Genomic DNA, 14,908 nt, shown 5'->3' with positions numbered 1-14,908 from the left:
AGGTCAGGCAGCATTTGCGGGAGAGACCCAGGGTTAAAACTTTGTGTCAACCATTTCCCTTTCTACAGATGCTGCTGCACATTACCAACACTCAGTTTTTAAAAATCAGATTTTCAGCATCTGCACCTTTTTTGAATTTCATTCACATTTAAGATCAACGAGCTTTTCACCAGACGCAGGCAGGCACTGATGAAACGATAACCCTTAAAGATAAATTCCGATTCTCTCAGAATTAAAGGACGTTCTTTTAGGAAGGAGATGAGGAAGAATTTCTTTAGTGGTGAATCTGGAATTCATTGCATAGAGGCTGTGGAGGCAAATTCAGTGGATATATTTAAGAGATAGATTCTTGATTAGTACGGGTGTCAGAAGTTATGGGAAGAAGGCAGGAGAATGGGGTTAGGAGGGAGAGATAGATCAGCCATGCTTGAATGGCAGAGTAGACCTGATGGGCCGAATGGCCTAATTCTACTCTTATGATCTTATGAAACGTGGAAAACAAGCTACACCTAAAAACTAGTTTCATGTACACTTTTTTAAACACCATCGCTTTCTAACTCCAAATAGTACAAAAGCCTCCAGAGAGCCAAATTAACATGTTCAAATCCAAATTAATTAGTGTTCTATTAACTTGATCAAGTTATTTTTAAAAGGAGGTAATGAAGGTGATTGATGAGGATGCAGCATTGGATGTTGTCTCCGAGGATTTTAGCAACACATTTGATAAAGTCTCCAATGGTTGGATGATCTAGAATAAGATGCACGGAATTAACAGTGACATGGCTGCATGGATTCAGAACTGGTTTACTGATAGAAGAGATAGATGAAGGGATAATGTTCAGGCTGCAGTTCTGTGACCAGGGGTCTGTATATGTCATGTAATTAAATTACTTGAATGTAAAAGTAGATGGGTTGGTTCGCAAGTTTGGAGTAACCCCCAGATTGCTGGGGTCACAGACTGCGAGGAATGCTGTCACAGTATATGTGGGATATAGATCAGCTACAGAAATGGCAGATGAAGTATAGTCCGAGCAAGTGCGAGGTGTTGCACTTTGGGAGGTCAAATGAAAGTGGAAAATATGTAATTAGTGGCAAGATCCTTATCAGCATTGATGTACAGTGAGATCTTGGGGTCCAAGTTCACAAATCCCCAAAGGTGGCAACACAAGTAGATAGAATGTGAAGAAGGCATTGCGATATGCTTGCCTTCTTTGGTTGGGGCACTGAGTACGAGTTGATAATTCAGCCTACTGGATGCCACCAGACAGGCAGTTTTTCCTGGGGATTATTGAGGAAAGGGGATTAACATTCAACATATTTTTAATTCAATCTAAAAAAAAAGGCATGCAGCTTTACAATAAAATTTGCCTCTGAACCCAGCTAGTTAAAAGAGCCTGAAAAAACATCACCTGGATCAGGTTTCCAAATAGTCCAATAAAAAGTTTTACTGTGGTGTTACATTTTCAACACAGATGAAGTGGTCGGGGAATTTTCACATCCCCTCTGCTTCCACACATGAAGCAGCACAGATTTGGGGGCTGCTGTTGCTGTATTATATTCTGCAGGCTGTACAGAGTGGAGGAAGCAGGAGTTTAAGATGGTAGACAAGGAGATATGGCTGCCTGGCCTGGATGGGTTGCAGTCAGAGTCATCAAGATACGTGACAATGTTTCTTTGATGTTTCCCTCCAATGGTGGAACCTTTCCACGTATCTTGATGAATCCATCTGCAACCCATCCAGGCCTTTTGCTGCTGCTGCTGCAAAAAAAAAAGGGCTCTGGGGATATCAGGGAGGTCTCTGACCTGTTGAAGAATTCAGTAAAACTCCAAAAATCCAGAATTTTAAATGGCTCAGAAAATCTACCAGTTGGACTAAGGTCTGATCATGCCGGATTTATATGTTATCGTATGTGGTTGATTCAGGCAAATCCCGATCAAAAGCAGCCATCAGAATGTCAGACTCTTCCATCTTTAAAGGTAAAGATCAATATAATTCCATGGCGAACGGAAATAAAAACAGAAAACACTGGAGAAAACACAGCAATAGACAATAGGTGCAGGAGTAGGCCATTTGGCCCTTCGAGCCAGCACCGCCATTCAATGTGATCATGGCTGATCATCCCCTATCAGTACCCCGTTCCTGCCTTCTCCCCATATCCCCTGACTCCGCTATTTTTAAGAGCCCTATCTAGCTCTCTCTTGAAAGCATCCAGAGAACCTGCCTCCACCGCCCTCGGAGGCAGAGAATCAAGCAGCAGATCCAGCCGCATGTGTTGGAAGAGAAATAGAACCCACATTTCAAGTCAAAGAGCCCTGGTCAGATGTGGGAATGGGACAACAGGACCTCAGAGCTGTGAGGACGGTGGGGCTCTTGGACAGGGGATGGAGAGGGGAGAAGAATGTGCAGCAAGCAAGGTCAACCGGTCAATGGGTGGATGGTCACGGCTAGAGAGCGGGAACACATACAAAAGAACATAGTAGTTGCCATAAGCAGAGCAGGAAGACATACGCAGCAGGTCAGCCTGATTTCACCCCTCCTCACCCACAAAAGAAAAATGGGAATATCCAGGATCTAGCAGCAAGGTTAGTTGAGACTATCCATTACACATTCTCCTCCCCGAATCAACGCTTTGTGCCTGTGGTGTTCATCTATAAAGTGCACTACCGGAATAAAAGGCTTCTTCAACGGAACCTCCCAGGTCATCGAGTCATAATCACACAAGGAAACACGCCCTTCAGCCCATCTAATCCATGCCACCAAGGTCCCATCCAAGCAGGTCCCATTTGCCCATTATTGACCCATAACCCTCCAACCATTTACCTTCCCAGATATATTTTCAATGTTATTGTACCTGCATCAACCACTTCCCCTAGAAGCTCGTTCCATGTACGTACCATCCTCTGAGTGGGGAAAAAAAGGCCCCTTAGGTTCCTATCTTTGCCCTCTAATGTTAGACTCATGCCCTCGAGTTCACAACATGCTCCTACAGACTCCCCTGCAACATCTCCCAAGCCACGATCTGTAACACCACAGAGGACTGGACAGCAGGCAGACAGACATCTCACAACCTCCAAATCGCCCAAAATCCCATCCCAAAAACGCAAAGATCAGGATCCAAGTACAAAAACTCAAGTCAAGGCCTGGTGTGTGTCCTTTTACGGAGGACTATGGCTCATGGTCGCTTGCTGCCAGGGCAATTGAAGATTGGCAAGAAACACCAACTTGGTCAGAGGTGATCACATCTCGCAGGTGAATAATAAAAATACCGAGCTTTGCCACCCAGGATCAGAATGTTCATAAAGCGAATTCCACCTGTTCATTCCATTGTGGTCCCACAAAAGGTGTGAACAGCTCAGTTGATTGTGGCCACTGAACATCTGCTGACTCTTATACCTGTAATCGGGGTTCAGGTTCCCCACCAGCGGCACAGATTAGGATCGGTGGCAGAGCGATGGATATGACAGTTTACATTTGACAGTTGACAGTTTAGCGGGTTTACAACTCTTAGTGAAATATTGCTTATGACACTTCATGGACCCCCAAGACCTGGAAACTAGTATTAATTCTGAATCTTTGGTGTGTGGAGGAGCACAACGAAAATGATAATTGTTCCCAATAAGCGTGCCATGATTAGCGAGGAGATTTTAATTACGATTTTTCTGTGTTGGCTCACAGACTGCAATCGATATCATAAAGGTTTTGGCTAGGACTAGTGCTACCAAGTTGCTCAATGGTGGGAACTGAAATCCCTCAAACAGAGGACATTGTTCCCTTGCTACTCTTACAGCTTTCTCCTGGTATTGCTCAACATGCAAAAACCCTTACTCACTAGATGAGGCAGGGCTCCAGATTTCATATCCCATGCCTGAGATATTATAGGGTCTGGATCAATGTCCACGGCCCACTGCCCGTGAACATAGCCCAAAGTACCAACACCTCTGGGCCCAATGGAGGAGTCTGGGAGGTTGGATGATGTTACAATATAGAACAATAAAGTCTGTTGCTCAACCAACCCACGTGACAGTTCTCCCGATTTTGGCACAACCTCAGCTGTTATTGAGGATGACTTCAGTGTTGACTGGCCTGGCCAAGATTAACATAGGGAAGATCGCTCTGCCACAGCTTGCAAATTCTGAAAGGAGATAACACCCATCCACCCAGTGCACTGCTGCCTTAATCTTTCGTTTCTTCACGACTACAAAAATGGCTGCTCCACCTGGGAACGTTCCACTGACGCTGAGCAAACTATTGCACTGAAAATTTTAATAGGCTGCCCAAAAATGTGTAGGAAGGAACTGCAGATGCTGGTTTAAACCGAAGATAGTCACAAAACGCTGGAGTAGTCTGAAGAAGAGTCACAACCCGAAACATCACCCATTCCTTCCCTCCAGAGATGTTGCCTGTCCTGCTGAGTTATTCCAGCATTTTGTGTCTATCTTAGGCTGCTCAAAAACCTCGCTGACACCACCTAGCATTGCAATCCCAAAATTAGAAAACAGGAATGAAATGACGATCACATTTTGCAGTATGCCTCTCTAATGCAAAGCTTCTTTCTCCTCCAGAACACTATTATCAGATGACCCAACACACCTTAGGCTCAAGGAAGGCATAACTGCATAGTGCCGGGGCAGAGTCCAAAGACTCAGTTTCTCTGGATTACTCTATCCTCGATGTGGATGAAGTCATTACTCTACAACAAAGTCCTCACCGAGTGCGACAGAAATAGACTCTTAGTCACACTCAAAGCACACTGTGAACATGCTGGCCAATGTTACATCTCTGGTCCAGGGAGATCCAAGCAAAGCAGTCAGGCCCAGCCGCGCCATGACTGAAACCGCAAAGCTCGCCACAGTCAACATCAGCCGAGTCATTGCCCTAGGAGCAAGGAAATTAGAAAATTCAACAATAAAAGGCAGCTGGGTATCCTTAATGCCATTATGGCTAGCATAAACCTTGAGTTAGAAGACAGAATAGTTAAGTTAGTAGAGAAAATATTAGAATGACAAAAAAAAAAAGCTACTACCCGATTAAAATCCAAAATAAGTTGCCGAGATAGCCAAGTTAATCATTTACTTTCAATTTTCTTGCAGAACAAGAAAATTAAACAAAATGAGGTTAGTTTAAGAAGCGACAGTGAGGTAAAGTTGAGGAAGAGATAGTGAGGTAACATGTGTCCATCACCAACGGGTTGGACACATGTTATGGGCCAAATGGATTAATCCCACTTATTTTATTATGCATTAATTTCTTAAACATTTAATTAAGGCATAAAAGTGCTGGCAGTATTTTGGGATTGCAAAAAAAAGGTGGACAAGAAGAATACCACAGATTGTCACGTGTGCAAGCGGTATTTATGCCTTAACCTGGTCTTTGCTGGAAATACTCTGACACAAGGAGGGAGGAATTCTTGGGTCCATTATCAATGCAAAGCTTAGACACAGAAAGCAGTATGTCGGGTGGTAACCATGGCAGGGTAATCAGGAGTTAGCGGGAAGCCTGGCAGTGAAAACTGGGTCATCATGCTCAATACTTGAATACAAGCAGAAAAACAGAGTGAAGGAAAATCGGACGGCATAGTGAAGTAGGGACCTTCCCAAAGGAGGAAGTACAGCCAGGAAGATGGGTGTTGGATGACCTCTATAATTAGGTGCACAGATAATTTTCTCTGCTATCAGGTGTTGGTATGGAAAATTTTAAAGTCGGGAAAAGGAGCAACTAGCTCCAGCTGTAATGCTCCATGTCAGTAATCTTTTCTAGGAGATGTTGGAAGCAGAATTAAAGAACAGGTTCTTGGGACCATTACCCAAACCGTGGGCAAGCTGGCACTGGAACAAGAACTTTGGTAGAGTCAATGGGCTGAATTTGCGGAAGGAGGAGCTCTGATTTATGGGATCTTTCACATGTAGAAGGCAGGCAGCACCAAACCAAAATTATGAACAAGGCTAGCGTTTAAAGACAAAGACTGAATGAAGTTAATTTCTCATTTAATTTTCAGGTCCTGCACACGGCAAAAAGGCTCACACTTAACAGCCCAAGAGAAGGTAGCAATGAGGCACCTTGAACTGCAGCAGTCCCTCTGGGGAAGGGGCTCACATTGCTGGCAGGGAGGGAGTACCAGGATTTACACCCAGTAACAGCGAAGGACAGGCAAATATATATTTCCAGGTCAGGTTTATGTGCAGCTTGGGAGGGGAACTTGTGTGTTCCCATGAGCCTGTTGCCCTTATCCTTGTTGATGGTAAACATCTCAAATGAAGTTATATGAATAAATCATGTAGGCAAATAACAAGGCAAGCAGCAAACAGTTCATGGGAGATTTAATTTCCCACAAAAATAAACTGTCCAGGGCAGGTGAAAGCGAAAGAGTGCAGGACACACGGTGGTGCAGTGGTAGAGTTGCTGCCTTACAGTGCGCAATACCCACGTTTGATCCTGACCACGGGTGCTGTCTGTACAAAATTTGTACGTGACCGCATGCTCCAGTTTCCTCCCACCCCCAAAACACACAGGTTCGTAGGTTAATTGGCTTTGGTAAAATTGTAAATTGTCCCTGGTGCTAGTGTACACGGTTATCGGCGGTCTCGGTGGCCGAAGGGCCTGTTTCCGCGCTGTATCTCTAAAGAGTTGTCAAAATGACACCACCAATTTTGATCCTTCTACAAGATTGCAAAGGGAAATAAATGCAGTTGGGTCTTGTGCTGGCCAGCAGACTTGAACACAGGGGTAATGGCCACACACACACTAGCACTTCACTTGGTGATAACCCTAGAGTGCCGATTCCATACAGCACGCTTGATGCCCCCAATCTGAACACACACAGGAACATAACCCACACTCCTTTTCTGAAGAAGGGTCTCGACCCAAAACCTCGCCTATTTCCTTCGCTCCAAAGATGCTGCCTCACCCGCTGAGTTTTTCCAGCAGTTTTGTCTACCTCCTTTTTAAAAAGGCGTTTTTCAGATCTGTGCACTTGGAAGTACTGGGAACTTGACATGAACCCCGATCCAGTCTCCTCACTGCTCTACAGGAACCGGATGTGAAACTGTACCTTCTCACATCATTAAGTGTTGACAGATCTCTCATACCCTTCGGTCATAGAATCATTCATAGCAGGGAAACAGCCCTTCAGCCTAACTCGCCCAAGCCCATCAAGCCCATCAAAGCTAGTCCCACTTGCATGCATTTGGCCCATATTATTTTTAAAAATTCATATCCATGCACTAACTGAATGTCTTCTTAATATGTTGTTGTTTTGCCTCCCACGCACACTTTCTCTGACAGCTCGCTTCATATACTCATCACCCTCGGGAAAAGTTGTCCTCAAGTTGCTAATGAATCTTTCCCCCTCTCACCTCTCATCTGTTTCTTGACCCATAAATCTGGGTTAGAGACTTCGTGCACACACCCTATATATTCCACTCATCATTTTATACACTTATAAGATCACTCTTCCATCGCATATACTCCAAGGAATAAAGTACCAGCCTGCCCAACCTCTCCCTGTAACTCAGTCCCTGGACTCCAGGCAACATCTATGTTTTTTCTGCACTCTTTCCGGTTCAACGGCATCTTTCCCACAGCAGGATGACCAAAATCGAACACATTATTAAAGTGTGGCTCACCAATGTCTTGTACAACTGCAGCATAACATCTCAACTCAATACTCATTGCCCTTACTGATGGAAGCCAGTGTGGTCACTCTCATCGCCTCCTGCTGGACTTGAGAGAAGCTGCTGATGGCCTGAGCACATTTCTACAGAGAAATCTGTGGGCTGGGCAGCCAAAGAGAGGCGGACAGTGGCTTCTGTCACATCCAGCAGGCGGTGATGAGGGGGAATGTAGGACTCTGGTGGTCAAGCCTCACCTGGAGCAGGTGCTGCCAAACCCCAGCAATGACAGCACTCACTGTGCCGGTCGGTGTACAGCCCTGAACCCGGCAGCTCAGTGACGCAGTGCTCGCCCCAGGTCCCACTCCACACACAGGCATGCTGAGCCGACAGCTGATACTTCACCAGGTGGGAGCAAGCATTTTGTACCAGGTTCACAGCAAACCAATGCCACCAGTAACTTCACCCTATACTGTCCAGAACCCTCTTGAGGAAGTGTCCATCACAATAGATAGTGCAGCCTCAATTGTAAAATATATTTAAAGAGGACTCATGATCTCTCAACATAAAAGGCATCAGGTGTACAAGGAGAGGGCAAGAACGTGACATTGAGAGAAAGGATCAGTGATAAAGCAGCAGCCTCGAAGAGAGGACTCTCCTCCAACTCAGACTGATGTTGTAATGATATGTTGAAACGTTATACATTGACAACATTTTTCATTGTTTAAGTTAAGATATGACAGGTCTTGGAACAACAGGGGATCAAGAGTGCTGGAAATCATCAGTGGAGTTGAGACCAAGAGGTTTTCTTTCAGTAAGAGGAAAGCAAGGCCAGCATTCCTAACAGCCCATGAGAAGGGGAGCAGCGTTCTTGAATGCTCCCTTGCTGGTTAACGTGGTCCAGTGCTTTAGACTTTAGAGATAGTGTGGAAACAGGCTCTTCGGCCCATTGAGTCCACGCCAACCAACAATCAACCCGTACACTTCACAATAGGGCCAATTTACAATTTTACCAAAGCCAATAAACCAGCGAACGTGTACGTCTTACGAGTGTGGGAGGAAACCGGAGCACCCTGAGAAAACCCATATAACGCACAAACCCACAACAGCTAATATTACACATCAACGATCCTTCAGCAGAATGGGGACAGGTCATTGCGCACTGCACAAAGATGGGGTACAAGAGAGATTGAATGACTTGACACAAGAGCTGGCAGCTGAGGGAGCATGAAGACTTGTAATTATCATTGAAGATGGAAAACAGGAGAGAGGGAAAAAAAGAAGAAAGAAGAGTTAAAAATGACATTGGAACTGTAGGATGCGCATTGTAGAAGCAAAAACTATGCAGATGCTGGAAATCTGAAAGGAAATCAGAACGCTGGAAACACTCAGCAGGTCAGACAATATCTGTGGAGAAACAAACAGAGTTAGAATTTCATGCTAACGACTTCTCCGAGCTGGTCAGCTGTTACAAACAGCCAGGCAGGGTTGATTAACATTAAAATTAACAAATTCTGATAATCACGAGAGCCGGAATGTGCAAAGCCTGACGATAAGATGCTGCTTCAAGCTTGCTTTGGGTTTATTCCTCTCCCTCCCGCTCTTCACCCACCCTGAGGGAACCCAATAGGGGAGTTAATGTGGGATGGAAAGTGACAGGAATAAGTCCTGGAATTTCAGGATCACCCATGCAGACTTGATGGAGATTCTTCAAAGCTGTATTGGCTTCCTCCACTGCAAAGACCACGAGTTCCCAAATGCAGCAGTTGGGAAGCAGTGCCAATAAATCATTGCATTACATTGGGATAATTTGGACAACGGTGTTCAATGTGGCTTCCAAAGACACCCACCACTGGGTCATTACTGAAACATGGACACAATGAATTTAAACGGCACAAAGTACTGGAGGAACTGAGCATGTCAAGCTGCATCTGAAGGGAATGAACAGGAGGGAATGAATAGTTGATATTTCGGGTTGGGGGCCTTCTTCAAATTGATGGGGGAGGTGAAGGGTTGGATGAGAGGTTGGGGCAGGACAATGCCCCGCAAATGATAGGTGGTTACAGGGAGATGGGGGGGGGGGGGGGGGTGATTGGCAGATGGGTGGAGTTGCAAAGGTTTGAGGTGATAAAGAGACCAAAGGGTGTCAGATAGGGAGAGAAAGGAGTGAAATGGATAGTTGACTTTTCAGGTCAAGATCCTTCCTTAAGAAGGGTCTCCATTCAAAACATCGACAATTCGTTTCCCTGAACAGATGCCACCTGACCTGCTGGGTTTCTCCAGCACCTCACCTTTTTTCTTTTAAACTACAGATTGCAGCACATCTGCAGTCTCTTGTGCCTGGACCCAAACTTGGTTGTGTAATAGGAGGTCAAGGGTTTGTGGTAGATGGTTGTCCATCTGACTGGAAGTCTGCAACAAGTGATGTACCACAGGGGTCAGTGCTAGGACCTTTGTACAAATATGACTTCCATGAGAAAGAAGGTGATCTTAGCAAGTTTGCTGGTGACACAAAAAAATAATGGAGGTATTGATAACAAAGGCGACTATCTAACAATACAGATGGTCATAGAATAGTTGTTAAACTGGGCAGAGCAGTGGCAGAGAGAATTTAATCCAGACGGGTGCAATGCAAGCTCTTGGGGGAGGTCAAATTCTGGTAGGACATCAAGAGTAAATGGCAGGGTTCTTAAGAAAATTGATGGACAGAATTTTGGCTGCAGTCTATGGCGCCCTGAATGTGGTGATACATGTAGGTGAGATGGTAAAAAAGGTATTGGTATGCATGTCGTCATAGATCAAGGCACTGGTTATAAGAGTTGGGAGGTCATGTTGCACTTGTACAAAACATTGATTAGTTTGGACTTAAGAGTATCGTGTACATTTCTGGTTGCTACACTACACGATGTTGTAGCAGTATTGTGCAGAAGAGATTCACCCGCTTAGTACTTGGAATGGGGGACAGTTGTTACAAGTAGAGATAGGATAGGCTGTAAATGTGCACTGGAATGCAAGAGGCTCAGAGGTGAATTTATAATGGTTTATAATATTATGAGGGGCATACGATAGTCATATAGGGCTGACGGAGATCTGAGGGGAGTTTTTCCAAACTGACAGTAGTGAATATATAGAATGTACTGCCAGAAGGTGGCAGATAGAATTACAAAATTTAAAATGCATTTGGAAAGGTACTTGGATAAGAAAGACATAGAGGTACACTGGTTGGCAGGGTTCTGACTCTACGACTCCATTTGTATTATATTGCAACATGTTCCTGCCGGAATAGCAGATGATCTAAATTGACTATGGCTTTTACAACAAAGGGGATCTGTGAAAGGGGATGGGAAATCAATTGGCCACTTTTACTGTTTGTTTATCATGACTACTTTCAATTCGTTGATTTATCAGTTTACAAATGCCCAAGGAGTCAAAACATCTGCAAAATGTTAGCACGTTCCAGTTTCCAACTGGAATAGCGGTGATCTTGTGAATCTTTGAATGGTCAGGTTTCACCATCAATAACCAACACTGGGAGATGAAGGGAAGTGGGAAACAGGAGTCAAGGTCACTGCAATATATTACTTTAGTGAACAACAGTTGCTCCGGGATGGTTATCCACATGATCCTATGTCACAATGACCAAGATTACTCATTACACAGAATACAAATAGGTGGGGATCCCAAAAATATACAACATGCAAAAAAGTGTCACTACTTGCCAACTTTCTTTCTCCACAGTACTTTAGCAATGGGGATAAAACATAACTGAAGGACTTAAAAAAAAAATCTGAGCTGGAACAACGTTCCAAAGCACTTCATTTGTGCATGTTCATCGTCAGAAGCCTTGCTCCAAGCCCACCATTTTGACTTTGTATCCAAGCACAGGATTTCCAAATGACATGAAGCAAAATTCAAGTACATAATCCATGCATAACAATAGCAATCAGAGACCCCAATAGTAAACACTGGAAATACACCACATGCCTCTACATTTCCAAAAAGGAGCAATCTACAACTGACATTGAAAGAGTCAAAAACTCAGGTTAAAAACCAATTCCTGAAGATCGACCTTTCAATAATACGTTGGGCTTTGGAACTCCGTATCTGAAATGTGGGCTTTAATGCACAAAACATTATGATGAACCAAGAAGCGTTTTGTGGGGTTTTTTTAGCTGCATTGTAGCCAACTGGGTTCCCTTCTGTGTGCGCAAATGTGTGTGTTTTAAAACATCTAAATTTTCACTCAAAGTTGACAGCAACAATCCGTATGGTGAACAACTCCCCCTAGGGACCCCACACCTCTTTGCTTCCAGACTGGATCTCAGGACCAACCGTGGGCTCCCCGAACCTTGTGACCTTACAAACTACATTTAAATACAAATAACGCCTCAATCTGTAATTATGATTTTTCCGAAGAAAAAACTTAAAATCCAGCACCCGATCATCTACCCGCTTTGTGAAACAGTTTCATTTATACAAAATGAAATGCAAATTTGGATCAAAATTAAAGTTGGTTTTTTTCCAGTCATTCTCCGCCCGTGTTAATTTGTATGGAAACTGTTTCCTAACACTAAACAGTTTGCATTAGTCACTTGGCCATTGGAGGGATGGGGGGTAGAGGGGCGGCCGGCAAGGTAACCCGCTTGCCCTGCGAGGCGAGGCTGTGTGGGCTGCGTACCTGGAGTGAAGGCTGGAGCGTTGTCCCGGAGATGCCCTGCCGTCCGCTCGCTCCTCTGCTGCCGCCGCCGCCGCCGCGCGACTCCACCCGGCTCCCCGTCACGCGGCCGCGCGCACATTCGTGACTTTTTTTTCCGCTTCCTGCCAGCGCCACCACGACGCCGGATGAGAACGCCTCTGCCATTGGTCCGCCGCACGCACGCACCCACCCGACTTCTGGCGACCGGCTGGGCGCCGCCGGCCAATCGGCGCGCTCCTTCCATGCTGCTGCCGTGGAGACGCTCCAATCAGCGGCGCCGGGGGATGCGGCGTGGGGCGCGGGGGTCGCCATGGAAACCCGACCCCCCCTCTCCCCCGCCTAGAAAGTTCGCTGGAGGCGGCGAAGACCAAGTTCGGCGGCTGTTCGCTCGGCGTTAGTCGCGCCGCCCTCACGCTACGGACACAACTCTCCTTCCTCCAGCGGAGACGGCCGAGACATATAGGGGTGAGGGCGCCTTTGCTTCACTGTATCTCCGCTCTGGTTGTGTGATCTGGCGATGGAACAGCGAGATTCGGCTTCACTGATACTATAACTTGCTTTTGATCTTCCCCCATAAGAAAAAATGCCCGGGTATTCCCCTAAATTGCTCACGTTTCCCCAATACACTACCCTTCACCTCACATTTTCACTGCCTTTCTCAGCGTCTTTTTTCCCCCAAAAAGGGCGTTAATTACTTTTTGCCCGCATGCATCTTTTCCACGGATATGACTCATTCTCCTCTAACTTCCTTGACTCCCTTCTAGGTTTGGTCAAGGTCGGATTCCAGCCAATGTTTCATATCCGAAAGTAACAGTCAACGCAAAGCCGACCACAGGGATATTGAGCTTGACGCGCTCGCCTTTATTTCCACTAGTAGCTACATCGGTGGGGACCGTGAAGGCCAAACTGAGCGCAGCGGGTGCATTTCTCGTCGGGAAAAGGTCCACCTCTGGTTGTCCACTAAATTCAGAGGGCAGTGGTGCACCCATCCCTTTGACAGGTGCGGAGTTTGGCCATCGTGCTTCTCAATCCTGTTTTGCAATTCCTCAAATTCGCCTTAACTTGTCCGCATTTCCCTGCCCTTTCACCACCCCCAGTAGTGTATGGAGGAGTCAAATTGTGATGTCACACCATGTACAATGTGACTTGACCACAATGCTGGTTAATAGGTCCTTGGTGGTCTTGCCAAAACTAAAGTATACACGGTGAACCCAGCTGTTAGCAATAGAAAGAGCCATGTCCCAGGTTCTGTATCTTTTCATACCTCTAGGTCCCCTCTCCCCTGACTCTCAGTCTGAAGAAGGATCTCAACTCCAGGGATGCTGCCTGGCCTGCTGAGTTACTCCAGCATTTTGTGTCAATCTCAAGATTCAAGAGAGTTTATTGTCATGTCCCAGACAGGACAATGAAATTCTTGCTTTGCTTCAGCACAACACAATATAGTAGGCATGAATCCAGAACAGATCAGTGTGTCCATATACCATTATATAAATATATACACACATGAATAAATAAACAGATAATGGGCTATTAATGTTCAGAGTTTTGTTTGACTTGAGTTTAATAGCCTGATGGCTGTGGGGAAGCAGCTATTCCTGAACCTGGACGTTGCAGTCTTCAGGCTCCTGTACCTTCTACCTGAAGGTAGCGGGGAGATGAGTGTGTGGCCAGGATGGTGTGGGTCCTTGTCTCCCATGTCTACATAGTTTTAGGGGATGATCCATTGCATTTTCTATGAGAAAAGTTGCTGGAGTTCAACAACATTGGAGTGTGACAGATACTGAGGGATGTTTAAGAAACATTTGAAGTTTAGTGGTTGATAATTGCTGAGCAGAAGTAAGAACAGGAGGTACAGAGGTGCATCTGGCAAAGCAGCAGTTTCACAGTGCCAAGACCTGAGTTTGATCCTGACCGTGGGCACCGTCTGTATATGTATGAAAGGCGGGGTTTCCTCTGGATGCTTCCATTTCCAAGATGTGCGGGTTTGTAGGTTAATTGGCCTCTGAAAATTGCCCTGTGGGTGGTAAGGAGTGGATGAGAAAGTGGGATAACATGGAACTAGTGTAAACGGGTGATCAATAGTTGGCGTGGGCCAAACGGCGGTTTCCACACGGTACCTTTAAAATAAGTTTAATGGATTGTATCAAAGCTCACAAATGTTGTGAATGTTCTTGGAATGCGAATCAGCTGAGGAGGAGGATACTTCCAAGAATGTCCCCACCCTCATGGACAGCAGAGGCCATCTAACGACAAAGCTGAAGTAGCCAACCATGTTCAGCCAGAGGTTCTAAGTGGATGAGGCTTCACGGGAAATGAATGAAAAAGGAGGCCATTTGGCCCACTATGCCTATTCTCGTTAAAGAAGACCTCCCCACCCTCATCCCATCTTCCTGCATTAGACCCATAGCTTTGCAGGTCACCACTCTTCAAGTACACATCCAAGTACTGTTTAAATGTAGGCAATAGGTCTGCCTCTTCCACCACTTCAGGCAGTGAATTCCAGATCACATCCTCTGGCTGAAATATTTTCTCAGCCTCTCCACATGAATCCTATTAATTTCTTTAAATCTACCCGCTTTTTTACCACGCTGCTAAGGGAAATTG

The 14,908-nt window shown here is 45.4% G+C and overlaps 1 protein-coding gene across 1 annotated transcript in view; it reads right to left on the bottom strand.

Moving 5' to 3' along the window:
• prr14l (proline rich 14 like) overlaps positions 1 to 12,616 on the bottom strand; it is a 42,238-nt gene extending 29,622 nt beyond the window's left edge. Inside the window, exon 1 of the mRNA XM_033043031.1 lies at positions 12,287 to 12,616. Within this exon, the coding sequence (XP_032898922.1) occupies positions 12,287 to 12,616 (330 nt within the window). The remainder of the gene's footprint in view (positions 1 to 12,286) is intronic.
• Positions 12,617 to 14,908: the final 2,292 nt, after the last annotated feature.

Source organism: Amblyraja radiata, chromosome 25 (genome assembly GCF_010909765.2).
Source record: "Amblyraja radiata isolate CabotCenter1 chromosome 25, sAmbRad1.1.pri, whole genome shotgun sequence".
Classification (NCBI taxonomy): Eukaryota; Metazoa; Chordata; class Chondrichthyes; order Rajiformes; family Rajidae; genus Amblyraja; species Amblyraja radiata.
The sequence above is the reverse complement of the archived record's forward strand: the minus strand, read 5'-3'. Positions and strand labels throughout refer to the sequence as shown.